General features: G+C 46.4%; 1 protein-coding gene across 1 annotated transcript in view; it reads left to right on the forward strand.

The window, feature by feature from the left end:
* Window positions 1–370: 370 nt before the first annotated feature.
* The window catches only part of LOC141155245 (major histocompatibility complex class I-related gene protein-like), a 32977-nt gene continuing 5599 nt past the window's right edge, over window positions 371–27748 (forward strand). Inside the window, exons 1-6 of the mRNA XM_073642046.1 lie at window positions 371–504; window positions 5697–5960; window positions 7744–8022; window positions 24250–24519; window positions 24825–24923; window positions 27427–27529. Of these exons, the coding sequence (XP_073498147.1) occupies window positions 456–504; window positions 5697–5960; window positions 7744–8022; window positions 24250–24519; window positions 24825–24923; window positions 27427–27461 (996 nt within the window). The 5' untranslated portion in view covers window positions 371–455 and the 3' untranslated portion in view covers window positions 27462–27529. The remainder of the gene's footprint in view (window positions 505–5696; window positions 5961–7743; window positions 8023–24249; window positions 24520–24824; window positions 24924–27426; window positions 27530–27748) is intronic.

Below are 27748 nucleotides of genomic sequence, written 5' to 3' on the forward strand. Positions count from 1 at the left end.
TCCTGACTCCTTCTTATGTCTTTAAAAAAAAAGACGGATGCGTTTTAAGAAAATAAACATGTTAAAAAAACAGATCTACTTGCATCAAAATCCATCCGTTGTCATCACTTTTACAACAAATCATTTTTTTGTGTTTACAATATAAAAACGTTGAGCTTTCAAAAGTTTCAAAGCTGTGGTGTGAACCAAGCCCTACAGCTCCCACATCTCCCCAGCTCACACTTTCACTTTCTCCGATGTCTCACCTCTCCGGCCTCTATCTGCCCGGTAACTGCTGACCACATACAGATTCATTCTCCTATTGGAGGAAGCTGCACCTCCCATCCAATCAGAGCTGAGCTCCGCCCCCCGGTGCACAGTGCCTGTGATACTGTTACATTGTGTTTGTCTCATGTGATACTTGCTTTCTTCTCCTCGGGGGTCCCCCATATATCAGAGGCAGGAGGAGGAGGAGGATGTCCCCCCTCATTGTGCTGCTCCTCTATGTGTCTGCGGTGGGTTCTGGTGAGTATGGAGGCGACCGGTGATTGGACCTTATATTACATGTTATTACGTCTTATTTATGTCGTGTGTCGTCCTGTAGATTATATATCAGTGCGGTGTCGTCTATGAGATGCAAAAATCCAGGAAAGCTGCAGGTCGTGTGCGATAGTGTGAACACAACACAAGTGTGTAATAGAGCGAGACGGCGACTGTTGTGTGACCTCTGCTGTTATAATAGACGACACCTGTAATAAGTTATAATGTGCCGGTCACTACATAGAGGAGCGTACATTACACCCTGTACACGGAGGAGCGTACATTACACCCTGTACACGGAGGAGCGTACATTACACCCTGTACACGGAGGAGCGTACATTACACCCTGTACACTGAGGAGCGTACATTACACCCTGTACACTGAGGAGCGTACATTACACCCTGTACACGGGGGAGCGTACGTTACACCCTGTACACTGAGGAGCGTACATTACACCCTGTACACAGAGGAGCGTACATTACACCCTGTACACAGAGGAGCGTACATTACACCCTGTACACAGAGGAGCGTACATTACACCCTGTACACTGAGGAGCGTACGTTACACCCTGTACACTGAGGAGCGTACATTACACCCTGTACACTGAGGAGCGTACATTACACCCTGTACACTGAGGAGCGTACATTACACCCTGTACACGGGGGAGCGTACGTTACACCCTGTACACTGAGGAGCGTACATTACACCCTGTACACAGAGGAGCGTACATTACACCCTGTACACAGAGGAGCGTACATTACACCCTGTACACAGAGGAGCGTACATTACACCCTGTACACTGAGGAGCGTACATTACACCCTGTACACTGAGGAGCGTACATTACACCCTGTACACAGAGGAGCGTACGTTACACCCTGTACACAGAGGAGCGTACATTACACCCTGTACACGGAGGAGCGAACATTACACCCTGTACACGGAGGAGCGAACATTACACCCTGTACACTGAGGAGCGTACGTTACACCCTGTACACTGAGGAGCGTACGTTACACCCTGTACACTGAGGAGCGTACGTTACACCCTGTACACTGAGGAGCGTACGTTACACCCTGTACACTGAGGAGCGTACGTTACACCCTGTACACTGAGGAGCGTACGTTACACCCTGTACACTGAGGAGCGTACGTTACACCCTGTACACTGAGGAGCGTACGTTACACCCTGTACACTGAGGAGCGTACGTTACACCCTGTACACTGAGGAGCGTACGTTACACCCTGTACACTGAGGAGCGTACGTTACACCCTGTACACTGAGGAGCGTACGTTACACCCTGTACACTGAGGAGCGTACGTTACACCCTGTACACTGAGGAGCGTACATTACACCCTGTACACTGAGGAGCGTACGTTACACCCTGTACACTGAGGAGCGTACGTTACACCCTGTACACGGAGGAGCGAACGTTACACCCTGTACACGGAGGAGCGAACGTTACACCCTGTACACTGAGGAGCGTACGTTACACCCTGTACACTGAGGAGCGTACGTTACACCCTGTACACTGAGGAGCGTACGTTACACCCTGTACACTGAGGAGCGTACGTTACACCCTGTACACTGAGGAGCGTACGTTACACCCTGTACACGGAGGAGCGTACGTTACACCCTGTACACGGAGGAGCGTACATTACACCCTGTACACGGAGTAGCGTACATTACACCCTGTACACGGAGGAGCGTACATTACACCCTGTACACGGAGGAGCGTACATTACACCCTGTACACTGAGGAGCGTACATTACACCATATCTGCGCTGCAGGGATTTATAAATGAGAGTGCTACATACACACACATGTATACATCGAGCACCTACACACGTACAGTACAGACCATAAGTTTGGACACACCTTCTCATTTAAAGATTTTTCTGTATTTTCATGACTATGAACATTGTACATTCACACTGAAGGCATCAAAACTATGAATTAACACATGTGGAATTATATACTGAACAAAAAAGTGTGAAACAACTGAAAATATGTCTTATATTCTAGGTTCTTCAAAGTAGCCACCTTTTGCTTTGATGACTGCTTTGCACACTCTTGGCATTCTCTTGATGAGCTTCAAGAGGTAGTCACCGGAAATCGTCTTCCAACAATCTTGAAGGAGTTCCCAGCCTTCACCCTGCGGTCCAGCTCACCCCAAACCATCTCGATTGGGTTCAGGTGTGGTGACTGTGGAGGCCAGGTCATCTGGCGTAGCACCCCATCACTCTCCCTCTTGGTCAAATAACCCTTACACAGCCTGGAGGTGTGTTTGGGGTCATTGTCCTGTTGAAAAATAAATGATGGTCCAACTAAACGCAAACCGGATGGAATAGCATGCCGCTGCAAGATGCTGTGGTAGCCATGCTGGTTCAGTATGCCTTCAATTTTGAATAAATCCCCAACAATGTCACCAGCAAAGCACCCCCACACCATCACACCTCCTCCTCCATGCTTCACGGTGGGAACCAGGCATGTAGAGTCCATCCGTTCACCTTTTCTGCGTCTCACAAAGACACTGTGGTTGGAACCAAAGATCTCAAATTTGGACTCATCAGACCAAAGCACAGATTTCCACTGGTCTAATGTCCATTCCTTGTGTTCTTTAGCCCAAACAAGTCTCTTCTGCTTGTTGCCTGTCCTTAGCAGTGGTTTCCTAGCAGCTATTTTACCATGAAGGCCTGCTGCACAAAGTCTCCTCTTAACAGTTGTTGTAGAGATGTGTCTGCTGCTAGAACTCTGTGTGGCATTGACCTGGTCTCTAATCTGAGCTGCTGTTAACCTGCGATTTCTGAGGCTGGTGACTCGGATAAACTTATCCTCAGAAGCAGAGGTGACTCTTGGTCTTCCTTTCCTGGGGCGGTCCTCATGTGAGCCAGTTTCTTTGTAGCGCTTGATGGTTTTTGCAACTGCACTTGGAGACACATTCAAAGTTTGCCCAATTTTTCGTACTGACTGACCTTCATTTCTTAAAGTAATGATGGCCACTCGTTTTTCTTTACTTAGCTGCTTTTTTTCTTGCCATAATACAAATTCTAACAGTCTATTCAGTAGGACTATCAGCTGTGTATCCAACAGACTTCTGCACAACAAAACTGATGGTCCCAACCCCATTTATAAGGCAAGAAATCCCACTTATTAAACCTGACAGGGCACACCTGTGAAGTGAAAACCATTTCCGGTGACTACCTCTTGAAGGTCATCAAGAGTGTGCAAAGCAGTCATCAAAGCAAAAGGTGGCTACTTTGAAGAACCTAGAATATAAGACATATTTTCAGTTGTTTCACACTTTTTTGTTAAGTATATAATTCCACATGTGTTAATTCATAGTTTTGATGCCTTCAGTGTGAATGTACAATTTTCAAAATCATGAAAATACAGAAAAATCTTTAAATGAGAAGGTGTGTCCAAACTTTTGGTCTGTACTGTATATGTATACACAGAGCCCATACATACAGATACAGGTATGCAGAGCATATACATAGACATATTTTTACACAAAGCACATACACACATGTATACACAGAGCACATACATACAGACACGTGTATACACAGAGCACCTTCATACAGACACATCTATACAAAGAGCACATACATACAGACACATGTTTACAGAGCACATACTTATGGACATATACATGTATACACAGAGCACATATATACAGGTGGCATGTAAAAGTTTGGGCACCCCTGGTCAATATTACTGTTACTGTGAACGGTTAAGCAAGTTGAAGATTAAATGATCTCTAAAAGGTCTAAAGTTAAAGATGACACATTTCCTTTGTATTTTAGGCATATATATATATATATATATATATATATATATATATATATATATATATATTTATCTTTTACATTTTAAAAATTACTAAAAAAAAAAAAAATGGGCTGATGCAAAAGTTTGGGCACCCTGCACGGTTAGCACCCTCTAACTCTTGGATCTTTTTTTTTTTACAGAGCATAAAAAGATTGACAGTGCAATGTGTTATTTAACAAGCTGTTTCTTCCCACCAATTATTATTATTATTTATTATTATAGTACCATTTATTCCATGGCGCTTCACAGGTGAAAAAGGGGTATACGTACAAGAACAATTACAATAACCTTGAACAAAACAATACGTTTACCCATAGCCATTTATGAAAAGGTCGCTTTGAGCTTACTAAAGCTGTATAACCAAAGAAATGGATTACTATCTGCGTACGACCTGGCTGAGATACATGCTACATTTATAAGACTAATACAGCCTGTCCGGAGTGATGGAAAACCAAAAACACCGGATAATTTAGAATATTTTATTAAACAATACTAATACAAATATTCAATAATCAAGAGAAAAGTATGGCGTAAAGAGAGAAGGATGACTAAAAACAGATATAGGGAATAATGGAAAAGATCACCATATTACAAAGAGAGAGTGCCAATCCCTCATGATCAGACAGCTCCTGAAACACATATAATTTAATACCCCTGCAGAGGTATCATACAAGCTTATCCTGTTACAACATAATATCATATACAGCTGGGTTTGAGTTAAAGTGCTTGAAAGAGGTTGGATACAGTCCTAGGAGGCCTCAGAGTGTTACACATGTCTTTATAGGACAATTGGAGGCTTTGGAGCATTTTTGTTCTATACAAAATCGATTCAGTCCAAATAACATTTTTAGGACAAATTGAGCCCAAAGTGAATATCAAGAAATTAACTAATCGCTAGCCAGAACAGTTTAATTTATCTGTCAATTTAGCTTTTTGAGAAATTGTTTTTTTTTGCGGGATGAGTTGTAGTTTTCATTGCCACAATTTTTTGGGGGAGCCAAGATTAATAAAACTCAGTTATGCTAGCGTAGTTTTATTAAGGAGTTCACTATGCCAGGATACATGATGTGATAGTGGTATTGTTCGAGTCTTTATAGGTGTGGCGATACCAAATAGGTGTAGACGTTTTTTTTTTCATCCCAATATAAAACAACATAGGAACACACCAAAAAATTTTAAATGGATAGAATGTCTTGAACACAACATAAGCTGTATTTCTGTGATACACAGACCTGTCTTGTGATTATTATTCAGGCAGTACACACATACTAAATATGAGGATTTCCCTGTAGTAGATTTTAATATAACCGATGTTGTATGTGACACTCTCCATTTCTCTCTTAGACAGTCATTCTTTGACTTATTACACCAATGGAGTCTCAGCCCCGGGATATGGACTGCCTGAGTATTCCATAGCTGGATATCTGGATGATCAGCAGACTGAGATATACACTAGTGATGCTCGGAGTCGTGTCCCCGTGGCTCAATGGATGAAGGAGAATGAGAAACACGAGTACTGGGAGAGATGGACACATTTTTCTAAGGGAGATGAGGCTCTATTTAAACATGAAGTAAAGCTATGGAAGAAGATATTCAATCACACCGGAGGTGAGGTGCACAATATCCTACATATTCATCAATGTACTGTATACATTTCACTGCGTTTATAAATATGATTCTGCAATACCCAGAGGAACAACCATAGCGGATCACACTAGCATCCTATTCCCAAAACTCTGTTTAAGGTGTTTGTACTCTGTTAGCTCACAGGGAATTTAAGTAAAAGAAGGTGGCTTCAGCATCCAATAATAATCAACTTGCATTAATCTGGCATCACAAATACAGAAACAGTAGCGACGTTTTGAGCCCTAGTATAGATCCGGGCGCTTCATCATCCCACATTTGCCATTCGTGCATCTACATGAGATCAAAGCTTGATGCTGTCTCCACAACACTACGAAAGAAAAGTTGTAGAATTCTGGAAATCACAGGGTGGATAGACATGTTAATGATATGTAAATTATAAAAAAAAAAGGAAACTAAATTATCCAAACATCTCAATATAGTCAGTCTGGAGTCTGAGCCATATCCAGAAATTCCAGCAGTCGGATTACACTGATGAAGGCCTAAATTGGCCGGAACATTTGTTGCTTCCTTGGACTGCATTAAAATTTTGTTCCAAAGTTACCATTTTTGAAAGCCGAGGTTTTTCTCATACAAGTTCAGGTTTGGACACTACTCGAGCACCTTTCCGGTAGTGCAGCTCTCTCTCTGATTATATCCATAAATCCCGGCACCTCCAGCCTTAGCTGCTGTCACTGAGGTTATTAATGGTCGTCTGAGGAAGGTTCTACCGCTAAATGTACAAATCATCAAGATCCTCTGCTGGCAGCTCCTGTGTAATCACTGACCAATGACATCCACATGTGCTCAATGGGAGACAAGTCTGGAGACACTGCAGGCATGGGAGCAGGTATAGACCACTACATTGCCACCCCAAATCCTTTGGTAATCTTCAGATTTTATGATGCCTTGCACACAGTCGAGGCTCCCAGTGCCAGAGGCAGCAAAGCAAACCCAAAACAGCTTTGACCCTCCACCATATCTGACTGTAGGTACTGTGCTCACTTCTTTGTAGGCCTTATTCCATTTTCGGTAAACAATAGAATGATGTGCTTTACTAAAAAGCTCTATCTTGGTCTCATCTGTCCACAAGACACTTTCCCAAAAGGATTTTGGCTTACTCACGTACATTTTGGCAAACTGCAGTCTAGCTTTTTTACGTCTCTGTGTCAGTAGTGCGGTCCTTGTGGGTCTCCTGCTATAGCGTTTAAATTCATTCAAATGTCTACGGATAGTACGTGCTTGACACTGATGCCCCCTGAGCCTGCAGGACAGCTTGAATTTCTTTGGAACTTGATTGGGGCTGCATATCCACCATCCGCACTATCCTGCGTTGCAACCTTTCACACACAATGCAAAGATTGAGTCATCATCCCTTTTTATCTGAATCCAGGTGTGATTTTCATATAGCCCACACCTGTTACTTGCCACATGTGAGTTTGAACGAGCATCACATGCTTGAAACAAAGTTGTTTATTCACAATTTTGGAAAGGTGTGAACAATTTTGGCCAGCCCATTTTTGGGGTTTTGTGTGAAATTATGTCCTATATGCCCTTTTTCTAATTTGTTTTTGTATTTTTCCATTACATACAAAGGAAATAAACATGTGTATAACAAAGCAAGTGTAATTGCAATAATTTTCTGGGAGAAATACTTCATTTTTTGAAACAATTTCAAGGATGCTAACACTTTCGGCCATGACTGTATGCATATAACCCACTTGTAGATACATATAAATATTCTATGTAATATGTTTCTCTTGGCCAGATTTCCATTTTCTGCAGGTGATGACCAGCTGTGAGCTGCGAGATGATGGCAGCACCATAGGTTATAAGCAGTACAGATATGATGGAGAAGAGTTTGTGTATTTTGACACAACAACAGGAACATTTATCCCTACTATGGCTGAGGCTCGTATCATCACTCAGAAATGGAACAGACAGGATCTCAGAATGAGGGAAATAACCAAGATCTATATGGAGAATGAATGTACAGAGAGGCTGAAGAGATTCATTGAATACAGGAAAGAAGATCTGGAGAGGAGAGGTAACACAATACCTATAAATCACCGTAATGGCTCATGCGGACGTCCGTGCAACACAGTCTGAGCATGGATCATGATACATACACTGGCCGTGGGTCTCCCGACATGAATTTGACAACCTGATGAGCATATATCTATGCACCCATCGCCCCTTCCCCCGTACCACTGACGCCCCCCCCAGGGCCATGGGGTACTCGGCAGCCGGGCCTCTGGTTGCCGGGGGATATCACGGTGGCTGGCCCAGTCCGTGACCCAGGGCGGTCAGTGCAAAAGGGGGGGGGGGGGTACTTTTATATGGGGTTTTTGGGTTTGTTCGTGACGCCACCAGGGCAGTGAAGGATGTGGAAGTTGCGCTGGACGTTGTAGTGCAGTGAGGGAGAGATGGCACAGATAAAGAATGGACGGAGGCAGTGCGGTGCAGTCATCCGAGTATTTACTCACAGTTTTTATGACCGTTCCACAGGTACACTGTACGGGTGCTAGCCTCCCACGTTGGGCTGCGTTCACCAGGCAAGGGTTCAGCACTTCCTTGGGCAGATTAGGAGTACCGGACAGAACCCCACTTTCTTGTGTTCCTAGCTAGACCGACTTCACGCTGGGTCTTTCTCCCTCCTGTCCTGCGCTGCCCACTCTCAATCTCGCTCGGGTGCTCTGAAGTCCCTCCTGTGCGTCGGAGTTCCCGGACCTGCTTGACCCTCCTGGGGATTAGAATGCGGCTTCGGCAACTGACTATATAAGCCAGAAGCCTCCGGTTTTTCCAGCCGAGACTTGAAGTACACGACTGGGCCAGGGGCCGGTCCCCTTCTTGCGGCCTACGATCCCTCTGTCTTCTGGCAGATTCGGGGCGTACGGGTGCCTTCCTGCACTCGCCGTACCCCCTAGGATCCCTTCTTAGAACGGAGCCTACTCCTCTGCTCCCCTCCTGGGCCTCTATCTCTAGACCCCTACTTGTGGAGAAGAGCTCCTACTGAGACTCTGCTCCCGGACTGATCTCCAACTACTAGTCTTACTGCTCTGCCACCCTAAGATGGCTTCCCTTTTTATACTCCTACCAAAGTGCTCCCCCTAACTACTTCCTCCACCCACACCCACTACTGGTTCCCCCCTACCTTTGGGTTCCCCCCCACTCCAGCCAGGGTCAGGGCTCAGCAGGAACATACATTGCGTCTTGCCCTTCCAGCCGGCCTGGAGCAGTGTAGTGTTGGATGCAGGTGTTGGGGTTCTGGGCAGCACTCCCTCCTTACCTGAGAGAAGGACACACCACACCTCTGGGTGAGGTGCAGTACCTCTGTGGCGACTGAACCCTCAGGGGCGCCACATTCCCCTCTGGTAAAGCACAGCACGTCCGCGGGCTGGAACAGAGTAAAGACAGGGTATATTTGACATGCAAATTTTTAGAATGCATTCGCATATAAGATGATAAAACATTTCTTCCCTTTATGGGAGGCACTTCACTTTAACATTACAGGTAACATTTATCACACATTATAAAACATTTTTCATAAACATTTCTCGTAGCAGGTTACAGTTCATGCTGTAACCGGGTGTCCATTTTACTTTAAAACAGGTGCAACAAGTAGCAGCATGAGGGACCTGTCCGCAAACCCTCAACGTAGGCCCTGGGCGTTGCTGCAGGGCATAAGTGATCCTGGAGTAAGACCACGGCTTTAGCCACGCCAAACGGGTTTTTGTTCTGTGGTCATGGTTACAAATAAAAAACTAATAGGGTGCACTTTAAGAAGTGCGGAACTATTTACAATATAAGTTTCTGGCCGTTCACTGTCCCCAGCCCGGACTCTATATACCCTGACGGGTAATCCTATAAACACACACTCCAAGCCATATAAATACACACAGTAAATTAAACATTATTAAACTTTCACACTGTACCCTCACGGGTGATTATTTACAGTTTCAGTCCCACTTGCTAAACCAATAGTGGGGTCCCCGCCTGGGGTACGGCTGATTTTTACGTGACCCAGCCGGGTCATACGGTATGTCCTGCAGGGGTGTGTCCTTGATGATGCCATTCACATGCAGGGCGTACCACCCGCGTTCCCCGTGGTGACGTGTGTAGGTGACCTTGTCACCGGGGTAGAGATTCCGATCGGGGTGGCCCTCTTTCAGCTCGTGCTCAACATCCCGCCGGTTAACAAAGATGTCCCTTGCAAAGTTGGGATCTCTTATAAAGCCCCACCCAGCCTTCAGATCAAACTTTACCACGACTCCCTCGTCGCGGGGGCTGGGGTGGGCTGACTCCGCCTGGCGAACTTGGGCCTTTGTGGCCTTGTCCCAGGCCTCCAGGTGTTCACAGCGCGCCCGCCGAGCACGCCGCTCCTTCTCCAGCTGCCGGAGCTCCCGCCTGCAGAACTCCTTCCTCTGCAGGGCTTCGGCCTGGGTCTCCCGCGGGAACCCCATCAGGTCCCTCCCTGGTTGTCTCAGCAAAACTCCACTCCGCCGGAATAGGCAACCGGTGGTGCTGGTATCGGAAGTAGCATGCTCGGCTGCTGTTTCTCGATCCAGGCGGACCAATCGAAGACCGGCGCGCGTACACCCACTCGGGTGCCGGAGGTGGAGGCGCCGGGAAGGAACCAAGTAGAAGGCTCCCTGTTTCCGTGCCCGGGAGTGAAGGTTTCGGGAGGGCACTAAGTGGAGGCTCCTCAGGGTCATCGCCCCGGGGGTGGAGGTTCCGGGCTGAGCAGCTGCTCCAGGGAGGGCATGGCGGTATACGGGGAGTGCTGATGAAAGAGGCCCAGGAGCAGGTCAGCGCTTGCAGCGCCCGGGGTAGGGGATTCTTTCCTACCTGCTCCTGTGCTGCATCCGGCCTCCTGGTACTCAGCGGGCTCCGCCAGGGCTGGGGTGCCGCTGCTGACATCAGGTGCTGCTTTCCGCCATGCTGCCAACTTTTCTAGCAGCTCGCTCCTCCACTTCACGACCGCGGCCTGATGGGCCTGTTCCACCTGTTGGCTTAGTCCCAGAATCTCACTCTGGAGGAACTACGCGTCCTCCGGGAATATTTTACCGGCCTCTCCCTCCAGGGTGAGGGGTGTCGCTTGCCACTCTAGCAGGCCAGAGGGGGAGGCTTGGTCCTGGCGTCCGTCCATTCCGGCTGCCTGGTGCGGTCTGTCTAGACTGGTTAAGACCACACCCTATCTCCATTCCTTTTCTCCTCCTCCTCTCTTCTTTCGGGGGCGGTCCCATGGCAATCTGCTGTCGGTCACTCCCTGTGACGGCCTCCCTGCCTTGACGGACACATCTATGCGGACAGTCACTGTTGCAAGGGGCAGGGTTGGCTTTTGGCGCTATTCCAGGACCCGGCCCACGATGGGAGGTTTCATTTTGTTGTCTTTGAGCACGCACATAATGGCGCCCGTTCTTCTGGGGCGGGCACCACATTCAGTAACATAACACAGTTCTCTAGGCACACTTCACCCGCCGATAACGGGCTGGTCACGTATCCTGTTCGTGACGCCAGACTTGACGCGCCACCTGGGCCGTGGGGTACTCGGCAGCCGGGCCTCTGGTTGCCGGGGGATATCAAGGTGGCTGGCCCAGTCCGTGACCCAGGGCGGTCAGTGCAAAAGGGGGGGGGGAGGGGGGTTACTTTTATATGGGGTTTTTGGGTTTGTTTGTGACGCCACCTGTGGATTGCGGCCAAAAGGAGCCGCCACTGTGGAGCAGTCCTCTGGAGCTGGTGTTACGGCAGCAGTGGTGGTGTGGCTCTCCACAGGTAGAGCAAGCTCCAGGGCAGTGAAGGATGTGGAAGTTGCGCTGGGCATTGTAGTGCAGTGAGGGAAAGATGGCGCAGATAAAGAATGGACGGAGGCAGTGCGGTGCAGTCATCCGAGTCTTTACTCACAGTTTTTATGACAGTTCCACTGGTGCACTGTACGGGTGCTAGCCTCCCACGTTGGGCTGCGTTCACCAGGCAAGGGTTCAGCACTTCCTCAGGCAGATTAGGAGTACCGGACAGAACCCCACTTTCTTGTGTTCCTAGCTAGACCGACTTCACGCTGGGTCTTTCTCCCTCCTGTCCTGCGCTGCCCACTCTCAATCCCGCTCGGGTGCTCTGAAGTCCCTCCTGTGCGTCGGAGTTCCCGGACCTGCTTGACCCTCCTGGGGATTAGAATGCGGCTTCGGCAACTGACTATATAAGCCAGAAGCCTCCGGTTTTTCCAGCCGAGACTTGAAGTACACGACTGGGCCAGGGGCCGGTCCCCTTCTTGCGGCCTACGATCCCTCTGTCTTCTGGCAGATTCTGGGCATACGGGTGCCTTCCTGCACTCGCCGTACCCCCTAGGATCTCTTCTTAGAACGGAGCCTACTCCTCTGCTCCCCTCCTGGGCCTCTATCTCTAGGCCCCTACTTGTGGAGAAGAGCTCCTACTGAGACTCTGCTCCCGGACTGTTCTCCAACTACTAGTCTTACTGCTCTGCCACCCTAAGATGGCTTCCCTTTTTATACTCCTACCAAAGTGCTCCCCCCTAACTACTTCCTCCATCCACACCCACTACTGGTTCCCCCTACCTTTGGGTTCCCCCCACTCCAGCCAGGGTCAGGGCTCAGCAGGAACATACATTGTGTCTTGCCCCTCCAGCCGGCCTGGAGCAGTGTAGTGTTGGATGCAGGTGTTGCAGTTCCTGGCAGCACTCCCATCTTACCTGAGAGAAGGAGACACCACACCTCTGGGTGAGGTGCAGTACCTCTGTGGCGACTGAACCCTCAGGGGCGCCACACCACGACTGTGGGGTGCCGATGGGTTGTTGACAGCTAGAGATCTGCTGCAGACCCCTGTGCCTGTTATTACGGTACTTCTGTAATGATCAGCATATAGCTGGACTTCATAAGAGACTCTGATTTTTACTATATACTGCAATACTGTGGTATACAGTATATCACATACACTGTATATCGCAAGTTCAAGTTCCTTAAATGAAATTTTTTTTTCAAACTATAGAAAATAAATAAAAATTCAAAAAAACTTTCCCTCCATGCAAAATAAAGTTAAAAAAAATACACATACTGTATGTGGTATTGCTGTATCTGTAAAATTCCAATGTATCAAAACATAAAATTAATTAACCTGATTGGTTAATGTCATAAAGAGAAAAAAAATCAAAATGTCAGAATTGCGTTTTTTTTTCTGCAACGCCCTAAAAAATGCAGTAAGAAGTGATCAAAACATCATATTTATCCCAAATAGTATCCATTAAAAATGAGCTTACCACACAAAAGAAGAAGAAGCCCTCACACGGCTCCATTAATGGAAAAATGAAACTGTCACGTGTCAGATAATTTCAGAATTTTTTTCACTTAAAAAAAACAAACAAATTATACATGTCATATATGTCGCCATAATTGTACTGAACTGGAAAATAATATTGCCGGGCGATTTGCACTGCACCATGAATGCTGTAAAAACAAAAGCAAAAAAGCAATTGTAGAAATGAGGGTTTTTTTCTGCAATTTCAATGCACTTGATTTTTTCCCCAGCTTCCAGTACATTGAATGGTGTTATTCAAAATTACAACTCATCCCCCAAAAAACAATCTCTCATATGCTATGAGAATGGAAAAATAAAAAAAAGTTATGGCTCTTGGAAGGAGGGAAGTAAAAAATGAAAACAAAAAAAATATGGAAAATTGCCATGATGGGAAGGGGTTAAATTAGGTTTTTATGTTAAAAGTATTTTATAACATTTCTGGCAATGTTTTTTTTCTTTATATCACAATCTGTATTACAGTAAAAATCTAGAAATTTTGCAAATTTCACCCTGGCCACTGAAGTTATTCTAGAAGCATATCTAATAAAAGTCCCAAATAATGCCTTTAAGTACTTGCACCCTCCCTTGTTATTTTAAGCATCTAACCATTACAAATATCTGTACAGTTCAGGAGGACAATGTTTATAGTACAGAGGCAGGAGTTGCGACCAACAGGTTCATAAGTCGCCCATACACATTAGATTTATGCCATCTGCACCCACCGATATCATAGAATCATAGAATGGTAGAGTTGGAAGGGACCTCCTGGGTCATCTGGTCCAACCCCCTGCTCAAAGCAGGATTCACTAAATCATCTCAGACAGATGTCTGTCCAGCCTCTGTTTGAAGACGTCCATTGAAGGGGAACTCACCACCTCTCGTGGCAGCCTGTTCCACTCATTAATCACCCTAACTGTCAAAAAGTTTTTTCTAATATCTAATCTGTGTCTCCTCCCATTTAGTTTCATCCCATTGCTTCTAGTCTTTCCTTGTGCAAAAGAGAATAAAGATGATCCTTCTACAATGTGACAGCCCTTGACATATTTGTAGACAGCTATTAAGTCTCCTCTCAGTCTTCTTTTTTGCAAGCTAAACATTCCCAAATCCTGCAACCGTTCCTCATAGGACATGGTTTGCAGACCAGTCACCATTCTGGTCGCTCTTCTCTGAACTTGCTCCAGTTTGTCTATGTCTTTTTTAAAATGTGGTGCCCAAAACTGTACACAGTATTCCAGATGAGGTCTGACCAAAGAGGAGTAAAGACCAATAATGACTTCACGTGATCTAGACTGTATGCTTCTGTTAATACATCCCAGAATTGTATTTGCCTTTTTTGCTGCTGCATCACACTGTTGACTCATGTTCAGTCTATGATCTATTAGTATACCTAAGTCTTTTTCACATGTACTGTTGCTTAGCTCTATTCCTCCCATTCTGTATATGCTTTTTTCATTTTTATTGCCCAGATGTAGTACTTTGCATTTTTCCCTGTTAAAAACCATTCTGTTGGTTGCTGCCCACTGCTCCAGTTTATTTAGGTCTTTTTGAATCATCTCTCTCTCTTCTCTAGTATTAGCTATCCCTCCTAGCTTTGTGTCATCAGCAAATTTAATCAGTTTACCCTCAATTCCTTCATCTAAATCATTGATAAAGATGTTGAACAATACAGGTCCCAGGACGGAGCCCTGTGGTACCCCACTTGAGACATTCATCCAGCTGGATGTGAAGCCATTTACAATCACCCTTTGAGTCCGATCACTAAGCCAGTTATGAATCCACCTAACAGTTGCCTGGTCCATTGCATACTTGGTCATTTTTTCAATAAGGATGGTGTGAGATACTTTGTCAAATGCTTTGCTGAAGTCAAGATATACTATATCTACAGCATTTCCCTGATCCACCCAGTCAGTGATTCTGTCATAGAAGGAAATTAAGTTAGTCTGACATGACTTGTTAGTTATAAACCCATGCTGACTCTGGTTAATCACTTCATTCTTATCCAGGTACTTACATACATGTTGTTTAATAATTTGTTCAAAGATCTTTCCTGGTATAGAAGTCAGACTCACCGGCCTATAGTTCCCTGGGTCCACCTTCTTCCCCTTTTTGAAGATAGGAACAACATTTGCTCTTCTCCAGTCTTCTGGGACTTCTCCTGTTCTCCAAGAATTTTCAAAGATTATGGAGAGTGGTTCTAAAATTTCTTCTACGATCTCCTTCAGTACTCTGGGGTGTAATTCATCTGGACCTGGAGACTTGAACTCATTTATGTTAGCTAAATATTCCCTCACAATCTTTCTGTTTACAGATAACTTGGATTCTTCTATTCCTTTAAAAGGACAGTGAAGATCAGTTGATGTTACATTTTCTTTCTGAGAGAAAACAGATGCAAAATAGGAATTAAAAAGTTTGGCCTTCTCAACATCCTCTCTTACCATTTCTCCATTTTCATCCTGTAAAAATCCTATAGCATCTTTGACTTTTCTTTTACTTTTGACATACCCCCAAAATCCTTTTTTATTGCTTTTGACATCTCTTGCAAGCCTTAATTCATTGTCAGCTTTAGCTAACCTGATACATGCCCTGCAGGATCTGCAGACTGCATTATAATCTTCTTTAGATATGCCTCCCTCTTTCCATTTAATAAACATTTCTTTCTTTCTTTTTAGCATGTGTTTAAGTTCTGTGTTCATCCATCCTGGTTTCCTTAAATGCTTCCCATTCTTCCTACTTTTCGGGATTGTTAACGATTGTGCTTTGAGAATCTCATTTTTAAAAATTTCCCATCCTTCCTGGACATTTTTGTCCTTAAGGACATCCAGCCATTGGATCCCTCCTATTCTCTTTCTGAGTCTCTTAAAATCTGCCTTTCTAAAATCTAACCTTGAAGTTTGAGTCTTCACATGTCTTCCTCCTCTAGTTATCCAAAATTCTATAATAGCATGATCGCTGCCTCCTAGGGTCCCAGCCACTTTTACCTCCTCAACCATTTCCTCCTTGTTTATAAGGATTAGATCCAAAGTAGCAGATCCCCTTGTTTTCTCCCCTATCGACTGGTTCGGCCTACTGTGTAATATTTATGTTGATCTTGGACAATTCATTGTCTGAGCCATGGTGTAACTAGAGTCTAGTTGGCCCCAGTGCAAAATTTGGACTTATTAGTGAGATGTTTTAGCTCTTGTAGTGTTTAGCCCTTGTAGTGTTCTAAATCCCATAAAGACATACGTGTTGCCCCTCCCTCCATAATGTAATAATGTCCTAGAGCCTGTACTAATATCACCCATCCTGGGCTCCTTCCTGGTATAATGTCCTCCTTCCTGGGCCCCTTACTGGTATAATGTCCTTTATCCTGGGCCCTCTTCGGTAATAATGTCTTCTGGGCCTCTTTCAGTAATAATGTCCAATAATGTTCCAGTGCCTGGGTCCCTCCTGTAATAATGATTCCCATTCTGTTGCTGTTCTCTAACACATTTAAAAAAAAAAGAGTCTTCTTACCTTCCTCTGCTCCCACGACACGTGGCTCCACCTTCAATAGCTGGCGAAGAGGCCGGCAGCTGACTTCGGCGTGCCTGCTATAGGCGGTGCATGACGTCACTGCTATGCGTTGCCTGTGACTGGCATGCTGACTTCAGCTGCTGGCCTCTGATTGGCCAGCGGCAGGTATTGAAGTGCTGGGACCCAGCAGGTCTCTGCGCCACAATATATGTCAGCTGAATGTGCATTCTCTGCAGGCCACCCTCTGCGCCCGCAATCGTCATGCTCTTGGTTGGGGACGTTAAGGATCTGGCATGTCTGATTATGGACTGTGAATTATTTTTGTTCTCTCTAAGATAAGATGCCAAAAGACATAAAACTTTGGTGCAACCTCAAGTTGATCCTTATTTTTTAAACTTTTCGAAGCTTTTACACCAGACTTCTGGATTCCAGATGAATCTGGCTCATATAGTGTCCTTTAGTGTCAATAAATGTGTATTATGTTCTCTCAATTATGAATACTGAGGCTATAATTTTACCCCATCCTTTTTGAATCACCCTGTATATGAAGGGGCAGTCTGTCTGGCTAATTTTATTAGCTATACAAATCCCCTGTCTATCATGGCTGATATAAGACATTATAAGGGATCTGGCATAGGTAATGTCAGCCAACTAACTTCCTTCATTTACATCAGGGATGTCAAACTTACACAGAGGGCCAAAATGAAAAACTTGGGCAAAGTAGCGGGCCAACCAGTATACAGTATAATGAGCCCAACATAGTCCTCCATACAGAAGAATGGCCACTCCATAGTCCTCCTTACAGAATAATGGGCCTTCATAGACCTCCATACAGAGTAATGGGCCTCCATAGTCCTCCATACAGAAGAATGGCCACTCCATAGTCCTCCTTACAGAATAATGGGCCTCCATAGTCCACCATACAGAATAATAGGCCCCACATAGTTATCCATACAGTATAATGGACCTCACAGAGTGCTCCTTGCAGTATAATGGGCCTCACATAGTCCTCCATTCAGAATAATAAGCCCCACATAGTCCTCCATACAGAACAATGGGCCCCACATAGTGCTCTATACACTATAATGGGGATCATATTGTCCTCCAAACAGAATAATGGCCCCACATAGTCCTCCATACAGTATAATTGCTCCACATATTCCTCCATACAGAATAATGGCGTCACATAGTCCTCCATACAGAATAATGGCCCCACATAGTCCTCCATACAGTATAATGGACCCCACATAGTCCTCCATACAGAATAATGGCCCCTCATAGTCCTCCATACAGAATAATGGCTCCACATAGTCCTCCATACAGTATAATGGCCTCACATAGTGCTCTATACAGAATAATGGTCCCACATAGTCCTCCATACAGAATAATGGCCCCACATAGTCCTCCATACAGAATAATGGCCCAACATAGTCCTCCATACAGAATAATGGCCCAACATAGTCCTCCATACAGTATAATGGGCCCATATAGTCCTCCATACAGTATAATGGGCCCCACATAGTCCTCCATACAGAATAATGGCCCCACATAGTCCTCCATACAGTATAATGGACCCCACATAGTCCTCCTTACAGAATAATGGCCCCACATAGTGCTCTATACAGAATAATGGCCCCACATAGTCCTCCATACAGAATAATGGCCCCACATAGTCCTCCATACAGTATAATGGCCCCACATAGTGCTCTATACAGAATAACGGCCCCACATAGTGCTCTATACAGAATAATGGCCCTACATAGTCCTTTATACAGAATAATGGCCCCACATAGTCCTCCATACAGAATAATGGCCCCACATAGTCCTCCATACAGTATAATGGCCCCACATAGTGCTCTATACAGAATAACGGCCCCACATAGTGCTCCATACAGTATAATGGCCCCACATAGTGCTCTATACAGAATAATGGCCCCACATAGTCCTCCATACAGAATAATGGGCCCCACATAGTCCTCCATACAGAATAATGGCCCCACATAGTCCTCCATACAGAATAATGAGCCCCACATAGTCTTCCATACAGAATAATGGGCCTCACATAGTCCTCCATACAGTATGATGGCCCCACATAGTCCTCCATACAGAATAATGAGCCCCACATAGTCTTCCATACAGAATAATGGGCCTCACATAGTCCTCCATACAGTATGATGGCCCCACATAGTCCTCCATACAGAATAATGGCCCCACATTGTCCTTCATACAGAATAATGGCCTCACCATTGTGGTGGCGGTTCTGGTGTTGAGGGCCAAATATAACTGCCCTGTGGGCCAGATTTGGCCCACAGGCCGGAGTTTGACACGTGTTATTTATGACGCGCCCCCTGGGCCGTGGAGTACTCGGTAGCCGGTCCGGTCCTTTTCTATTGGGGTTGTCACGGTGGCAGTGACCCGGTCCGTGGCCCAGGGCGGTCAATAAAATAAAGTGAAGAGTCAATTGGGGCAATAAAGATTTGGGGATAATGTTCGTGACACCACCCGTGGTATGCGGCTATAGGGGGCCGCCGCTGCGGTGCAGATCCACTGGGGCTGATGATGACACAGCAGAGATAGTGCAGCTCTCCACGGGCAGAGCTAAGCTCCAGGGCAGTATATAGGACTTGATGAGGTAGACGTTGTTGGCAGGGACAGTGTAGTGCAGGGCCGGTGACGCAGCAATAAATTAAGGACACAGTGGGGTGCAGTCTTCAGGCTTTACTCACAGTTCTTACGCAGTTCCAGATTATCACTGCAGCCGGTTATAACCGCCCACGTCATCCTGTGTTCTCCAAGTAAGGGATCCAGTCAACTCCCAGGCAGTTCAGGTACACTTAGTCGGGATCCCCTTCTTATGAGCCTCTCTGGCCGTCTCTCTGCGCTGGCTCTCGCCCTCCTGCCCTGCGCCTCACAATCAGTGTTCCAAGCCAGTGGCCTCGGGCCTTGTCAGGCGACTTACTCTCAGTCCCCTGGACCCTATGTGGCCACCTTTTCGGCGATGTACTTGTGTATTTCGGCTGCAACACCTTAAAAATGCTGCGGCCTCCGGTTGGCTAGCTGAGCCTGGTTGTTCTCCACTAGTCTGGGGCCGGTCCCCTTCTGCAGCCTGGTCCCTCCACTCAACAGCGGTCGGGTGGATGAGGGTCCCACGGAGAGCATCCACGCTCCCGTGCCCCTGAGACCACCTCTGTCTCTTCTTCCTTCTTCTGGGCCCCTTACTCTGGGCCCCCTCCTGTCTGGACCTGTCACAAGCAGGACCTCCCTCCTGGGCTTACAGCCGTGACTGAACCCCTTCTAGAAGGTTCCCCTTCTTCTTATACCCTCTGCTAGGGTTCTCCTCTTTGTTGCTTCCTCCACCCACACCCACTACATGGTTCCATCTCCTTTGGCCCCCCCACCTCCAGCCAGGGACAGGGCTCAGCCGTGACCAAGAGCATCTTGCCCCGTCTGCGGGTCTGGAGTGGTGTAGTGCTGGATGCAAGTGTGTGGGTTCCGGGTAGTGTTTCTTCCTTACCTGGGAGTGGGGTGCCACAACTCTGGGTGAGGTGCAATACCTCTGTGGCAACTGGACCCGCAGGGGCGCCACATTTACATCATCCATACAGGGAAGAGAAGGAAGCTCTCTCTTATGTCAAAGCAAATGCAGAGGTAGAGATGCTGGGACTGACGTTGACAGCAGGACAACAGTGGAACTGTGATAATAATAATAGTTTATATTTTTATAGCGCCAACATATTCCGCAGCACTTTACAAATTTTAGGGGGGACATATACAGACAATACAGAATAAGCATATCTCATATCGAAAGGAGTGAGGGCCCTGCTCGCAAGCTTACAGTCTGAGGAAAATGGGGGAGACACAAAAGGTAAAAAGTACATATATTGTATAATGCAGCCTTGATATACTATATAGGATAAATAATACATGGACTGGTCGCCGGCCAGTATGTGTGCAGTCCTGACAGAGGCTATTAAGTGCATGGTTGGTATGAACCTGAAGTTGAAGAAGATTTTAATGTGGGGGAAAACTGGGACGGACAGAGTGTGTTTAGGCGATACACCAGTCTAAGGAAATGTGTTTTTAGGGTTTGCTTGAAACTGTGGGTATTGGGAATTAATCGAACTGTCCTAAGTAATGCATTCCAAAGAATTGGCGAAGCACGCGAGAAATCTTGGAGACGGGAGTGGGAAGTTCGGATTATGGAGGATTTTAGTTTTAAGTCATTTGCAGAACGGAGGGCACGTGTAGGGTGGTAGACTGAGACAAGAGAGGAGATGTAGGGGGGTACTGAAGCATGGAGCACTTTGTGGGTAAGCGTGATAAGTTTAAATTGAACTCAATATTGGATGGGCAACCAATGCAATGACTGGCACAGGGAAGAGGCATCGGTGTAGCGGTTGGCGAGGAATATGATCCTGGCTGCTGCGTTAAGGAGGGATTGGAGAAAGGAGTGTTTCGTAAGAGGGAGATCGATTAGTAGAGCGTTGCAATAGTCAAGACGAGAATGAATAAGAGCTACAGTAAGAGTTTTTGCCGAGTCAAAGGTGAGAAAAGTCCTGATTCTTGAGATGTTTTTGAGGTGTAGATGACATGAACGAGCGAGTGATTTGATGTGAGGAGTGAAAGAAAGATCTGAATCAAAAATGACCCCAAGACAGCGGGCTTGTTGCTGGGGAGTAATGGTTGAGCCACAAACGGAAATGGCAATATCGGGCACAGGTAGGTTAGTGGAGGGAGGAAAGATGAGTAGTTCAGTTTTTGACAGATTCAGTTTTAGGTAGAGGGAGGACATAATGTTAGACACAGCAGAAAGACAATCACTGGTCTTTTGTAGTAATGCAGGGGTGATGTCCGGAGCAGAGGTGTATAATTGGGTGTCATCAGCATAGAGATGGTACTGAAAACCGAATCTGCTGATTGTTTGTCCAATAGGAGCGGTGTATAAGGAGAAAAGAAGGGGGCCTAGGACTGATCCTTGAGGAACCCCGACAGTAAGGGGAAGTAGGGAGGAGGAGGAGCCGGCAAAAGACACAGAGAAGGAGCGGTCAGAGAGATAGGAGGAGAACGAGGAGAAAACAGTGTCCTTGAGGCCGATAGAGCGGAGCATAGTGAGGAGGAGCTGGTGATCCACAGTGTCGAATGCTGCAGAGAGATCCAGGAGAATCAGCAGGGAGTAGTGACCATTAGATTTAGCTGTTAGTAAATCATTAGAGACTTTAGTGAGGGCAGTTTCAGTAGAATGTTAAGAGCGGAAACCAGATTGTAAAGGGTCAAGAAGAGAGTTGTCTGAGAGATAGCGGATGAGACGGGAGTGGACTAGGCGTTCCAGGAGTTTAGAGATAAAGGGAAGATTGGAAACAGGTCTGTAGTTGGCCGTGCAGTTCAGGTCAAGGGATGTTTTTTTAAGTAATGGTTGTATGCTGGCGTGTTTAAAAGAAGAGGGAAAGATACCGGATGAGAGGGAGAGGTTGAAAATTTTAGTTAGGTGAGTGGTGACAACTGGAGCAAGGGACTGAAGGAGATGTGAGGGAATAGGGTCACTGGTGCAGGTGGTAGGGCGAGAAGATGCAAGGAGCCGGATCACTTCATCTTCCGTGACTGGTTCGAAGTCAGAAAGTGAGCAAGATACAATGTGGCGGGGGAGAGCATGCATAACATTTGGGGATTGGGAGAAAATTTCCTGTCGGATATGGTCAATTTTTTCTTTGAAATAATTGGCCAGATCGTCAGCGCTGAGGTCGGTGGTCGGGGCCTGTGTTGTTTGATTGAGGAGAGAATGAAACGTGTCAGAGTCGTTTAGGATTATTGGAAATTGAGATGATGAGGTTGTTAAAGTATGTTTGTTTGCAGAGGTGAAGGGCAGAGTTATATGTTTTCAGCATAAATTTATAATGGAGGAAATCTTCGGGCAGATTTGATTTTCTCCACAGCCTTTCAGCGCACCTGGAGTACCTCTGGAGAAGACGTGTTTGAGGCGTGTGCCAGGGTTGTCGCCGTCTATGCTGAATTTTTCTTTGTGTAGGAGGTGCGGCTTCATCCAGGGCGCATAGCATTATTTTGTTATAATGCTTCAATGCAGAGTCTGGACATGAGAGGGAGGAGATTGGGGCCAATGATGATTGCAACCTTTTTATAAATTTCTGGCTGTTAATGGCGCGTAAATTTCTATAAGTGTGGACGGTGGGAGTGTCTTGAGTAGAGTCACAGTTCTTGACAGAGAATGAAATTAGATTATGGTCAGAGAGTGGAAGGGGAGAGTTAGTAAAGTCATGTGCTGAGCAAAGCCGGGAGAAGATCAGGTCCAATATGTTCCCGTCTTCATGTGTAGGAGAATTAGCAAGCTGTGAAATGCCGAAGGAGGAGGTTAGTGATATAAAAAAGTGAGCGGCAGATGGGGAAAGAGAATCGCCAATTGGGATGTTAAAATCTCCGATGATTATCGTGGGGATGTCGCAGGATAGAAAATTTGGAAGCCAGGCAGCAAAGTGATCCAGGAATTGATGGGGGGGACCTGGAGGGCGATAGACAACCGCCACTCGCAGGGAGAAGGGTCGGTAGAGTCTGACTGTGTGGGCCTCAAAAGACGGGAAGATAAGGGAGGGTATAGGGGGGATAACCTGAAAAGTACATTTTGTTGAAAGAAGCAGATCAACACCTCCCCCTGATCTGTTGTCAGGTCGCGGGGTATGAGAGAAATGTAGGCCACCATAGGAGAGAGCTGCAGCGGCGGTAGTGTCCGACTGCTGGATCCAGGTTTCAGTGAGAGTCAGAAGGTTGAGGGAATTAGAGAGGAAAAAGTCATGGATGTAAGAGAGTTTATTACAAGCTGAGTGAGCATTCCAAAGGGCACAGTTGAATGAAACAGAAGATATGCAGGGAATATTAATGAGATTAGCAGGGTTTCTGAATGTAACAGGGAAAGAGTTAGTGTTATTATTACTGGAGGATCCTGGGTTGGGAGAAATATCACCTGCGACTAAGAGAAGGAAGATACAGAGAGTGAGCAGATGATTGAGTGATTTGTGAGAGCTTTTCCTGTGTTGTATGGTGGGAATGAATGGATCTGTGTGGTATAACATTGTGAAGAGAGCATGACAGCTGTACATAGGAGAAGAGAGGCGTGAGGGGTTAATATGGATGAAGTGTGCCGAATTTGTGGGAGAACGGTGAATGTGGATGATTGTAGCAGCCAGAATATAAATGGCATAGATACAAATGATGAATACTGTTTGCCAAAAAGATGACCTGGAAGCAAGTTTGTTTAATTGTCTTGCATGTCTTACCTGTCTCCTGCCCTGTCCAACTGCCATTTTCTAACTGCCGCGGCACTTTGATAAATTATGGCACTTCGATAAAGTATGCATAAATGCTATATGCATAAATGCCCCCGCAATCCTTAAAATCCTTACCCCACATCAGTAAATAATGTTATCTGCAGTCAGACATATGCTTTTTCTTTTCTCCCTCTCAGTTCGGCCCCAGGTGAAGGTGTCCAGTCAGGAGAAAGGAGACACCATGAAGCTTCACTGCCAGGTGTATGGATTTTACCCCCGAGCTGTGGATGTGAAGTGGATGAACGGGGAGGACGAGGTTCACTCATATGAGACCACACACGTCCTCCCCAATCCTGACGGCACCTATCAGATCAGGGTCAGCGCAGAAGTGACCCCCAAAGAGGGTGACAGCTACTCCTGTTATGTGGATCACAGTAGCCTGGAGGAGCCGCTCCTCATAAAATGGGGTGAGTGTGATCTACGTAGTCCGTATGTCCAAAGGAAAACATAGTCTAGATACCTTTCTCTTCATGTTTTCATGTTAAATAGGGTTTTCTCTTTTTTGGTGAAAACAGCCATTTTGGTCTTTATAGTTTATCTACTTATAAAGATATAATATTTTCTTATTTTATTGCTGCAGCCATTTTTGTAAAGCGGATAAAAGGAAGTGCAGCCATATTAGTTGTCACCTGTCAAACAACTTCTCGAAAACATATCATTTTACCTCTTTACATCATAGATGATATCATGTTCTCCTTGTTTTACCTTTTAGAATCACCACGAGCTTTCCTCCTGGCTGTGATCATCAGTGCGGTGGTCTCCATCATTCTTATTTTCACATCCATCATTGCTGGAGTTATTATAAACAAAAGTAAGTATCAGGAATAAAGGGCTCTCTGCTGCCGTCCACCACAAAATGGGGGTCCTCAGTGTACACACAGCAAAGACCATTCAAACTGCTGCAGTCTGAACTAGTTTTCTAAAAATGACCAGATGGCGTTATTGCTGTTACTTCACTATGCGATCGTCAGTTGTCATGTATTATATGTGTACATGAGATCCTGGGCTTCATCAGTGGATATACTCAATCTAAAAAGAGGGAGAGGGAAATCGGAGACAAATTTATTCGTGGAAAGTCCAGAGAAGAAAGGGAAAACAATGCGGTACTCTCCACTGTTGAAAATATTTCAGTTTCTTTATTGCGAAATTTCAGTCATAGGATATAGCTGAAATCCAAATATATCCCAAAACCAGCGCATGAGTGGCTGATGAGTGATGATGAATTGCATCTGGAAAACTGAAATATAAAGTCAAGAAATGTTGGTGGAGTAATAAAAAAACATTAAATCTCAACGAGGTCTTACTTATAGATCACTAGATGGTGGCCCGATTCTAACGCATCGGGTATTCTAGAATAGGTATGCGGCCGACCGGGCGCAAGCAGCAGAGCGGTGTTTACATTTGGCGCCAAAATCGTTGATTGGTCACGGCCGGCAACTGCGACCAATCAGCAGAGCGGGGTTTAAATTTTGTGCCAATACTGCTGATTGTTCGCGACCGCGACCAATCAGCAGAGCGTTGTTTAGATTTGGCGCCAATCTCGGTGATTGGTCGCGGCTGGCGTCCGCGACCAATCAGCAGAGCGTTGTTTAAATTTTGCACCAAAATCGCTGATTGGTCGGGGCCGGCCACCGCGACCAATCAGCAGAGCGGGGTTTAAATTTGCCGCCCATATCGATGATTGGTCGGGGCCGGCGGCCGCAACCAATCAGCGTCGTATTAGTGAGGACCGGGGAGCGGCGCTGCCTGTGCGGGTACTTCCGCTGCGAGCAGCTGGGAGATGAGCGGCTGCTCGCAGCAGAAGCATCCCGACCGGCGGCGCCGCTCCTCGGTCCTCCGATCACACTTGCCGTCGGGAGATCATAGCGGTGTTTAAATTAGGCGCCAATCTCGCTGATTGGTCGCGGCTGGCAACTGCGACCAATCAGCAGAGCGTTGTTTAAATTTGGCGCCAATCTTGCTGATTGGTCGCAGTTGCCAGCCGCGACCAATCAGCAGAGCACTGTTTAAATTTGGCGCCAATCTCGCTGATTGGTCGCGGCTGGATCACCGATTTGGGCGCAACATTTAAATAGCGTCCGCGACCAATGAGCACAGCGGTGTTTAAATGTGGCGCTAAGATCGGTGATTGTTCGCTGCCGATATTTAAATGTGGCGGCCAAATCAGTGATTGGTCGCGGTCAGCGCCAGCGACCAATCAGCGATTTTTAACACAAATGTCCGGACCTTTGTAACACCATGCGGATACTATGGGGACATCAGCGGCTAGCGTGTCAAGGGAGGACCGTGGAGCGGCGCTGTGGGTCGGGATACTTCTGCTGTGAGCGCCCGCTCATGTCCTGGGTTCTCGCAGCGGAAGTATCCGCACAGGCAGCGCCGCTGACATCCATGCGCCTAGGGTGTGAAGGGAGGACCGGGGAGTGGCGCTGACATCCAATTGGTCGCGGCCGCTATTTAAATGTGCCACACAAATCGGTGATTGGTCGCGGTCTTGGCCCGCAACCAATCACTGATCTTGCCGCAAAAGTTAAACACTACTGTGCTGATTGGTCGCGGACGCTATTTAAATGTGGCGCCAAAATCGGTGATTGGTCGCGCCCGGCGTCGGCGACCAATCAGCACAGCGGTGTTTAAATGTGGAGCCAATATCGCTGATTGGTCGCGGCCGATATTTAAATTTGGCGCCCAAATCGGTGATTGGTCGCGGGCAGCATCTGCGACCAATCAGCACAGTAGTGTTTAACTTTTGCGGCAAGATCAGTGATTGGTCGCGGTCTTCGGACCCGACCAATCATCGAATTGTCTTGGTGAGGACCGGGGAGCGGCGCTGCCTGTGCGGGTACTTCCGCTGCGAGAACCCGGGACATGAGCGGGCGCTCGCAGCAGAAGTATCCCGACCCGCAGCGCCGCTCCCCGGTCCTCCCTTCCGCATGGAGGTCAGCGGCGCCAGCGGTCGGGGTCCTTCCGCTGTTACCGGCCGGGAGATGAGCGCCTCGCGCCAGTCATCTGGCTGCATCGCCGCTGAGCTCCGTCCCGCAGATGAGCCGCTAACGGCCGCCATCTTTTTTCAGAAATCCCGCGGCGCTGATTGGCCGCTGCCGGACCAATGAGCGACGCGGGATTTCCAGGACAGACAGAAAGACAGACAGACGGGATAAGACGATTTTATATATATATATATATATATATATATATATATATATATATATATATATATATATATTAGGAATCAGGAGGTTTGTAAACTTTTTAGAATACAGTTATTATGTCTTCAGTTTTTTACAGCTAATCCCATCTCCTCTGCTTCATTTCAGAAAAGAAGAATTACACCGCAGCCGGCAGGGAGTAGATTTGACTATTTGTGATGTCAGAGGGGCCGTGTCAAGTATTACTGCTGTTAGAATTATATCCAAAAAGGTGTCATTTTTTATTTGTATTTACTGTACCTTTCGAATAGTCCAAGCTGCTCAGTACTGTGTGAGGTGGGATAAAAGCCAAGACATGCTAAGTCATGTGACAAGGCTCGTTAAAGGGTCAATATTGACTTTTAGGATTACTACTTCCTGTAGGTGGCGCTAGAGTTCTAGTTCTCTTCCTCTCTGAAGAGACAATTTGCAGCCTTCACTCCCACACACA

The sequence above is a fragment of the Phyllobates terribilis genome, unplaced genomic scaffold, assembly GCF_046119375.1.
Source record: "Phyllobates terribilis strain yellow unplaced genomic scaffold, ASM4611937v1 Scaffold_7__3_contigs__length_470593459, whole genome shotgun sequence".
In the NCBI taxonomy this organism is placed as follows: Eukaryota; Metazoa; Chordata; class Amphibia; order Anura; family Dendrobatidae; genus Phyllobates; species Phyllobates terribilis.